Source organism: Lycium barbarum, chromosome 11, assembly GCF_019175385.1.
Source record: "Lycium barbarum isolate Lr01 chromosome 11, ASM1917538v2, whole genome shotgun sequence".
Classification (NCBI taxonomy): Eukaryota; Viridiplantae; Streptophyta; class Magnoliopsida; order Solanales; family Solanaceae; genus Lycium; species Lycium barbarum.
Window position 1 is genome coordinate 51,591,031 of NC_083347.1, and position 9,979 is coordinate 51,601,009.

At 41.4% G+C, this 9,979-nt stretch overlaps 1 protein-coding gene across 1 annotated transcript; it reads left to right on the forward strand.

Annotated features, from left to right (window-relative positions):
• Positions 1-606, forward strand: LOC132619830 (uncharacterized). Its single transcript, XM_060334608.1, has one exon. The coding sequence runs from the start codon at positions 1-3 to the stop codon at positions 604-606; it is 606 nt and encodes a 201-aa protein (XP_060190591.1).
• Positions 607-9,979: the final 9,373 nt, after the last annotated feature.

Genomic DNA, 9,979 nt, shown 5'->3' on the forward strand with positions numbered 1-9,979 from the left:
ATGCCAATTGAGGTTAGAGAAGCCAAGGATATAGAGTTTGAGAATTTAAGGCAAAAGGACATGACTGTTCAGGACTATTACCTCAAGTTCGTGTCATTGTCGAGACATGCCCCTCACATGGTTCCTGATATGAGAGCCGTGGTTAGAAGATTTGTACTTAAGCTTAAACCCAAGTTGTACAGGGATGCCAACACAGTTTCTCAGAACGACAAGATGACTATTTCCAAGATACTGGCAATCGTGCAAGAAAAAGCCCTGCAGAAGCAAAAAGATAGAGAGTTCAGCAAGAGGGCTAAGTCTGCTGGTAATTTCAGTCATGGAGGATCTCAAGGTGATGACAACCGTCAATTTTTTAAGAATAGGTCATCAAGACCTGCTCCCTCAATAGCTAGTGCTCCATTTCAGAGGTCCAAGTTTAACCAGAAAGGCCGGAACTTCGGAATGGCAGGCTCACATTCACAGGCCAGCGTGACCAACCGTGGTTTTCAACACCCTACTTGCAACAATTGTGGTAAGAGACATTCAAGAGTATGCCGTTCGGGCATGGATAGTTGTTTTGGGTGTGGTCAGTCGGGTCATTTTTTGCTGGATTGTCCGTCCGCATGATGGAATACCGGCGGTAACAGTAATGTAGCTCAGTCCACAAATTCAGCAGCTCCCCGAAATTCGCAAGCCTAGCAGGGGCGCGGAGCAGCAAAGCTCGGTAATACGGACGGTGGTCAGAATTGTCTGTATGCACTGTCAGGTCGCCAGGATACAGAGGCTCGTGGAGATGTTGTCACAGGTATGCTAACAGTCTTCACCTTTGATGTATTCGCTCTTATGGACCCAGGATCCACTCTATCTTACGTAACCCCGTATATTGCTAAGAAATTTGGGATAGAACCCGAAAAGTTGCAAGAACCTTTCGAAGTATCCACACCGATTGGGGAATCAGTTATAGCTAGGCGTATCTATAGGGGTTGTCCAGTGTTAATCTACCATCGCAACACCATAGCAGACTTAATAGAATTGGAGATGGTAGATTTTGACATAATTATGGGTATGGATTGGTTAGCTTCATGTTATGCCACAGTATGTTGTAGAACCAAGGTGGTAATATTCGAGTTTCCTAATGAGCCAGTTATAGAATGGGAGGGAAATTCAGTAGTACCCAGGGGTTCATTTCTTACCTAAAAGCCAGAAAAATGATTTCCAAAGGTTATATCTACCACCTAGTTCGAGTCAAGGATTCAGATGCCCAAACTCCAACTCTTCAGTCCGTCCCAGTTGTAAATGAATTTCCAGAGGTCTTCCCCGAAGATCTTCTAGGAGTCCCTCCTGATAGGGAGATTGAATTTGGAATTGATCTACTTCCCGATACTCAGCCGATATATATTCCGCCATACAGAATGGCTCCAGCAGAGTTGAAAGAGTTAAAAGCCCAGTTGAAAGATCTTCTTGATAAGGGGTTTATTAGGCCCAGTGTTTCACCCTTGGGTGCGCCAGTCTTATTTGTCTGAAAGAAGGATGGTTCCTTACGTATGTGTATAGACTACCGTCAGCTGAACAAGGTCACCATTAAGAACAGGTACCTTTGTTACAGCTCAGAAATTTTTTCGTACTTGTGTGATGAGTAGAACAATGAAGGGCTTGAGTGTATGATGTTTTACTATGTCGGGAATGGCTAATTATGAATTTTTGGAAATAAGAAGGTTGCGAAAAATTTTCAACTCAGTGGTCGTAAAGGGCATTATACGGCCCGTAAAGTGATTTACGGACCGTATAGTGCAATCGTCCTCCAGCCTTCTAAAATCTCAAAGTTTCTGCCAAGTGTTGAAATGGCTAAACACGACTTGGAGGACGGCCCGTAAACTGGTTTACGGACCGCAAACCTCGGTCGTAAACTGCCATGTCCCTCAGCCAAACTTTCTGTTTCTAGGATGATTAAAAACAATCGTGGAGGACGGACCATAAACCACAATACGGTCCGTAAACTGTGATTTACGACCACTGTTCATCCCGACAAGTTTTCATTAAAGATCAGTTTTGTGATTATTAAAGGAACTTAGGCTTCATTTCATTTCATTTTTCTTCCATACAACTCAAGAATGCTCTAGAACTCTCCAAATATTTCCTCCATAAGAATTCAAGAGAATCAAAGGGAACATCGAGATCAACACCACTAAATTCATGAAAACAAGTGTAAGAACACATCAAAGGATCATCTAAGTCAAGAAATCCTTAAAAGGGTGGAACTAGGGTTTTGGCTAAGTGAAGTATTTTAACTCAAGGCCTGTTCAATCATCATTTAAGGTATGTTTCATGACTATACAATGTGATTCAAGGTATTGGAAGGCTTAGATACTTAAAATGTAGAAGAACATAGGAATGGGTCATTATTGAGTGAATAGTGACATAAATGAATGATAGTGGAATTGAATCATGAATGTTGAAGTGTTGTGAGTACAAATATGATATAAATGATGTTTATAATGTGAAACAAGTAGTAAATGCACGAAAGCACTAAGGTGAGCTATAGGGAGAAATATGGGAAAATTGTAGGAAAATGGTGGATTTTGCTAATGGTGCTAAATGATGATTTTGATTGCGATATTGCGAATAGCATTGTGAATGTTGGGGGTAGATATAGGACATGGGAAAAGTAGTATACACGAAGGAAGTACTGCCCAAATTTTCCTAGAACTAGCGATCCGTTCTTGTAGTTAATTAACTAATGTAATATGAATTCTCTCATGAAGGTGACGACGTGGTATCGAAGGAGAATAAGTGGACAACAACTTAACTAAACGTCAAGGTATGTGAGGCTAGTCCTTTCTTTCCAATGGCATGAATCTTATAGTCCGAATTACCATCTTTCCATGAGCTCCTACATTCCAAAAAGTTAAATGCCTATATAAGATAAGTTATACGATATGATGATGCTAGGATGATGATGATGTTAGTCCTTGCCTACACTCACCTTATGTACTAGTCCTTTTAAGGTGAGGTAGAATGTCCGTAATTGCTCCATAAAGTAAGCGGGGGAGTCACGACCTTACGTCACCCCGATAGAGTAAAGTTGTTCTCAAACCTTACGCATATGCTATGCTAAGATAAGTATTTTACAATGAGTACATTATTATGATTATTTTATGATCAGCATGGCATGAGCATTGCATACCGGGCCTAGTTGGCCCGGCAAACACCACTTCGGTGGGCGGCGATACAGATACACCACGACCTTCGAGCGTGGGCAGACACCACTAGTGGGCGGCATGAGATGATAACCCGGACGCGGGAGGCCTGGACGCAGGCTCAGATTATTGATTATCACACCGTTCTGACATGGACGGGCAGCTTGCATGTCATGCATTCATGATATTATTATCAGTATGAGTAAGATAGCATGCATTACTTCTCTTATAATTATTTTTCAGATTCAGATGTTCTTATTGATGCTCTCACTATATTGTTGTTGCTCTTCTTCATTGTTTATGCCTCTCATACTCAGTACAATATTCGTACTGACGTCCTTTTCCTTGGACGCTGTGTTCATGCCCACAGGTAGACAGGGAGGCGAGCTTGATCTAGATACTTAGGAGTTATCAGCTGCAGAGAGCACTCCATTGTTCGAAGGTGCTTATGAATTCTCTTTTGGTACATATGTATATACATATATTTTGGGCATGACGGAGTCTTGTTCCGTCCATTGTATAGTATGCCAGTAGAGGCTCGTAGATGCGTAGGGTGGGTAGTATGGTCTCACATCTTTCACGTATATGTGCATTCATTATTTTGAGGTGCTAAACCTTTCTATATACAAAAGTATTTATGTTTTCATATAAATTATGATCTTTTCCATGTTTTAAGTATAAATGTGATAACAAGGCATTAATCGAGTAAGGAAAGTGATAGAGCGAGCGGTGCTCGGCGGTTAGCCCCGGGTACCCGTCGCGGCCCCTAGCTGGGTCGTGACAACCCTCTTCCTAGAATAGATGACTTATTTGACCAACTACAGGGCGCCCAATGCTATTCCAAGATTTTTCTCAGAACAGGCTATCATCAGTTAAAGGTTAAGGAAGTTGATATTCTGAAGACCGCTTTCAGAACCCGTTATGGCCATTTTGAATTTCTTGTTATGTCATTTGGGTTGACAAATGCGCCAGCTGCTTTCATGGATCTTATGAACAGGGTTTTCAAGACTTATCTCGACTTATTCGTTATTGTCTTCATTGATGATATATTGGTGTATTCCCGTAATGAGGCTGATCATGCAGAACATCTTAGAATAGTGTTGCAGACTCTTAAAGATCGTGAACTTTTTGCAAAATTCTCAAAGTGTGAGTTTTGGCTTAAGTCAGTGGCATTCTTAGGCCATGTGATCTCAGGTGAAGGTGTTAAAGTTGATTCTCAGAAGATTGATGTCGTAAGGAGTTGGCCCAGACCCACCTCAGCTTCTGATATAAGAAGTTTCTTGGGTCTGGCAGGCTATTATCGATGCTTCGTAGAAGGATTTTCTTCTATCTCTGCTCCGTTGACCAAGTTGACTCGGAAGAAAGTTAAGTTCCAATGGTCAGATACTTGTGAGCGAAGCTTTGAAGAGTTGAAGAAGAGATTGACTTCTGCTCCAGTTTTGACGTTGCCAGAGGGAACTGAAGGGTTCGTGGTTTATTGTGATGCTTCGGGAGTTGGTCTCGGATGTGTCTTAATGCAGCATGGTAAGGTTGTAGCTTATGCATCTCGTCAGCTCAAGGTTCACGAAAAGAATTATTCGACTCATGAGTTAGAGTTGGCAGCTGTAGTTTTTGCACTTAAGATATGGCGTCATTATTTGTATGGAGTGCATGTTGATATTTTCACAGATCATAAAAGCCTACAGTATATCTTCAAGCAAAAGGAGCTGAATCTTAGGCAAAGGAGATGGCTCGAATTGCTTAAGGATTATGATGTGGATATTCTTTATCATCCGGGGAAAGCGAATGTTGTAGCTGATGCTCTTAGTCGGCATTCCATAGGAAGTTTAGCCCACGTGGACGTGGATAAGAGAGTTATGACAAAGGAACTTCACCATTTGGACAATCTTGGAGTTCGACTTTTGGACTCCGAGAATGGTGGTGTGGTTGTTCAGAATAGTGCTCTTTCCTCTTTAGTTGTGGAATTCAAGGAGAAACAGTTTAATGATCCCTACTTGTTGCAGCTGAAAGAGGGGATTCACAAGCATAAGACGACGGCTTTCGAACAGGTGGGGGATGATGGTACCTTGAGGTACTGAGGTAGATTGTGTGTTCCAGATATAGATGGGCTCAGAGAGCGAATCATGTCAGAAGCTCACAATTCCAGGTATTCTATTCACCCAGGTTCCACTAAGATGTATCATGATCTTAAGGAGATTTACTGGTGGAACGATATGAAGAAGAATGTGGCGGATTTTGGAGCTAAATGTTCGAATTGTCAGCAAGTGAAAGCTGAACACCAGAGGCCTGGTGGCTTGACTCAGAATATTGATATTCCTGTCTGGAAATGGGAAATGATCAATATGGATTTTGTATCAGGTTTACCTCGTTCAGCTAGGAGACATGACTCTATTTGGGTGATCGTTGACCGGCTTACTAAGTCGGCACACTTTTTACCAGTCAAGACCACAGATTCAGCAGAAGATTATGCCAAACTGTATGTTAATGAAATTGTCCGATTGCATGGGACCCCAGTGTCCATTATTTCAGATCGTGGTGCCAGTTTACAGCGAACTTCTGGAAATCCTTTCAGAAAGGATTAGGTACCAAGGTGAACCTCAGCACAGCTTTTCATCCACAAACAGATGTCCAGGCAGAGCGTACTATTCAAACCCTTGAGGACATGTTGAGAGCATGTGTCTTGGATTTCAAAGGTAATTGGGATGATCACTTGCCTCTTATTGAGTTTTCTTATAATAACAGTTATCATGCTAGTATTGGGATGGCACCATTTGAAGTTCTGTATGGGCCAAGGTGCAGATCACCAATTGGTTGGTTCGAAGTAGGTGAAGCAGAGTTGTTAGGACCAGAATTGGTTTATCAGGCTATGGAGAAAGTCAAGTTAATACAGGAGCATTTGAAAACGGCTCAGAGTCGCCAGAAGTCTTACACAGATGTGAGGCGAAGGGACTTAGAATTTTTCGTTGATGATTGGGTGTTCCTTAAAGTCTCACCCATGAAGGGTGTTATGCGATTTGGCAAGAAAGGGAAGCTCAGTCCCAGATATATTAGACCTTACAGAATTCTGCGAAAGGTTGGTCTAGTAGCTTATGAACTTGAGTTGCTACAAGATTTGGCTGCTGTGCACCCAGTGTTTCTTGTATCCATGTTGAGGAAGTGTGTAGGAGACCGATCGTTGGTTGTTCCTGCTAATACTATAACAGTTAAGGATGGCCTCACCTATGAGGAGATCCCCGTAGCCATTCTTGATCGTCAAGTTCGCAAGTTGAGAACTAAGGAAGTAGCCTCAGTGAAAGTCATGTGGAGGAGTCAGAAAGTTGAGGAAGCTACATGGGAAGCTGAGGAGGATATGAAATCCATGTACCCGCACTTGTTTCAGCCCGCAGAAGATATTTATGATGAAGCGACAAGATTTTGAGGTATGTAAGCTTTCTTTTCATGCTTTTGGTCGTGTGTGGCCAATTTATAGTGCTATTGTGATGTAGCCCTGTGAGGCAATGATATTATGGGTTGTTTTGACAGGTTGGTAGTGCCTTATTACAGGGGAAACTCTAGCGAAATGTTTGTAGAATCCCGAATGTTTATCATTCGAGGACGAATGATCCCAAGGGGGAGATATTGTAACACCTCGTAGCTTCGGGCGAACGTTTGACTCATAAGATGATAATATAATGGAACAAATATGAGGGTTATAGGAAGTGTTTTGAAAACCAATTAAGTCATAAGAAATGTCTTTGGGCAAAGAAAAGGTGGAAGCCACTCTACGGGGCATGTTTGCAAGTGAGTTTATAGAAGGTCTTACTTCCAACGACCATAACCCCTTTATTAATTTGGAATTTGGGAAAACGTCCTTGATAAAAGTTGTAGCCCTTTCAAATATATTTCCAACGGTATATTATGGGTCTTGAACGGATCTGTGTACAAAACGTTATGCCCATTTTACTGAAGCTTGTTCGCTGGAAATTCTGACTGCGTTACGGTGGACGTTACGGGCCGTAACACGTGTTACGGGTCATAACACGGAGCCGTAAAGTCCCAAAAATTTCTAGAACTGACTGGAAATTTTCACCAAGTGACGGTGCCAAGTTACGGGCCGTAACACGTGTTACGGGGCGTCATTTGGAGCCGTAACTTGGTCCGTCAAGTACGTTTCGGGTCACCTGACTTCGAGAGGCCATAACCGTATCATTTATTGTGAATTTGGGAAATAACAAAGAACCAAAGTTGTAGATAATTGAAATAACTTTCCAACCATAGGTTGTGGGCCTACAGGAGACATCGAGATAGGGAGATATGAACGTTTTAAGACAGAAAGGTCAGGACTAGGTCCAACCCGATTTCAAGTCGGGTCAGACCCATTTCCCCTTGATATTTAAGGGAAATGTTAACCCTAGCAGCCTCATTTCATCATATTTTCAGATTTTAGAGAGGGAAAGAGAGGAGAGTTAGAGAGAGAAAGTAGAGAATTAATCAAGTTGAAGGCCCCGAATCCCAAGGCTCATGAAGGATAAAGTGTAGTACAAGTTGTTACCGTCGTTCTAAGCTAAAAATCTAATTTGGGGGATTTTGTTTTCGTGGTGGTTGCTCCTAAAGGGTAATGTTTCTACTCCCTAATCATTTATAGTAGTGAATTGATGAATTCTTGGGAGAATAATAAATGGGTTTGATAAAGAGAATTATATGAACTGTGCTAGAGTTATTGGATTGTTGACTTGGGATTGTTGTATTCATATGGGTGATGAAGAATGATGTTAATTACATCTAATTGAGATTTTAGAATCAGCTAGAAGTAATAGAGTGGGGATTGGGTGAAGAAAACACCATTAATGAAGGTTGTGGAGCTTCATGCCCACCAAGTGTTTGATAAAATGCTTAGATGACCAAAGCATGAATATTATTGCTAATATAGAATCCCTTTGACTTGTATTGATAAGTCAAAGTTGAAAGGGGTGACGAACATTGTATTACGCTCAAATGATGGAATTAAGGTATGTGAGGCTAACTATCTACGTTAGGGAATATTCATGATTCTCCCTACGCCTCATTCTTCATACTTGTTAGTAATTTGATTCAGAATATAGTTTAGCCCTAGTTTCATGATATGATATAGAACTGTAATCTTCTAGGGTTGCAGTTACATAATTCGTTCATGGTTGTCACTTTGAACATCATGAACTCAACACGTAATCTTTATAGACTTATGCATTATTATCACATGAGTCTCAGTCAGTGTATAACCAGTTATTTGCATGAGTCCCATAATCAGAAACAGTTATCATGCTATTAGCTATAGCCAGTCTCAGTCTTATAAATTGTTAATGTTGAACACCTGTATCTATATTTTTTGGCCCTAGGCCACAGTTTATGCATACGTATTGCTTGGGCCTGAGGCCACAGTTTTTGTGCACATTATTTGGGCCCTAGGCCACAGTTACATTTACAGTTTTACAGGTGATTCTTCATCCAGAACAGGGAGTACTTCAGCTTCTTGCTTTCCTGTTTAGTTCAGTTTCAGTTTCAGCTATAGTATTTTATTGCTTCAGTTGCTTTACATACCAGTACAATTCAAATGTACTGATGTCCCTTTCTATTGATTGGGGGCCTGCATCTCGCGATGCAGGTAACGACATACTGGTTGACGATCCAGCTACTTAGGAGTGTTCGTATCAGCTACTGCGGTGAGCCCCAGTTTCCTTCGGGGCGATACCAGTCATGCAGTTCGCATAGCTTTCTAGACAATTACCTTTTTGTATTCATTAAAGGCTTCATAGACACAGTTCAGACAGTCATATATTTATTGTGTTAGCCTTGTTGGCAGTTGTTCAGTTGTTTTGGTTTAAGCCATGTTGGCTACGTTCAAATATTTCAGATTGTCTAAGTATTTCCGCATTATGATTTTAGTCAGACCTTTAGTATATCAACATGTGTTTAGTTATTTCCACATTCAGTTATGTTTTTGATATCACATGTTGATTCAGCCAGCCAGTTGGTTTGCTCGGTCACATGCAGTCAGGCACCGGGTGCCGTGTTACGTCCAGGCCCAGGTTCGGGGCGTGACAGTTTCTTCCGGATTGCTCCTATATGTTGGTTTGTTGGAAATTTGAGAACCTGGCACAATGTCAATTTGATGTTCAATACCCCTCAATGGAGGCAATTCTTTGGGCATCTCCGAAATAAATCATCATATTCCTGCAAAAGAGAAGACACAATAATAGGAAAAATGCTAGTATCTTGGTTAGCATGCAAAAGAAGGTCCTAGTTAACAAGGCACACCATGAAGTCCCTCTCATCAATGCCTTTCAGGCAATTACTCGACATGTATCTCTTGGGTCCATCTTGAGATGAGCCTTCTCCACCAATTGCCACCAAGGCTCCCTTCTCACCCTTCTCCATTTCCTCCACTTGAACCCTCTCTCGGAGTTCCTTCATGATTCTATAATCTTCACTCACTTGATAGGGTATTAATGGAGAAAGAACAAATTTTTGACCTCCAAGTACAAATGTGTACTTGTTGGATCTCCCACTATGTTGTGCATCCCTATCAAATTGCCAAGGCCTCCCAAGTAAGATGTTACACGCTTGTATTGGTACTATGCTACATAAGAGCTCATCTTGATAGCTCCCAATGCTAAACTTAATAAGGTCTTGCTTGGTCACCCTCATTTCACCACAATAATTATACCATTAGAGTTTGTAGGGACTAGGGTGTTTTCTTGTCGGAAATTTCATGTGTTCAACCGAAAATTGGCTCATCTCATTCGTATAACTCCCACCATCAATAATCAATGAACACATCTTGTCCA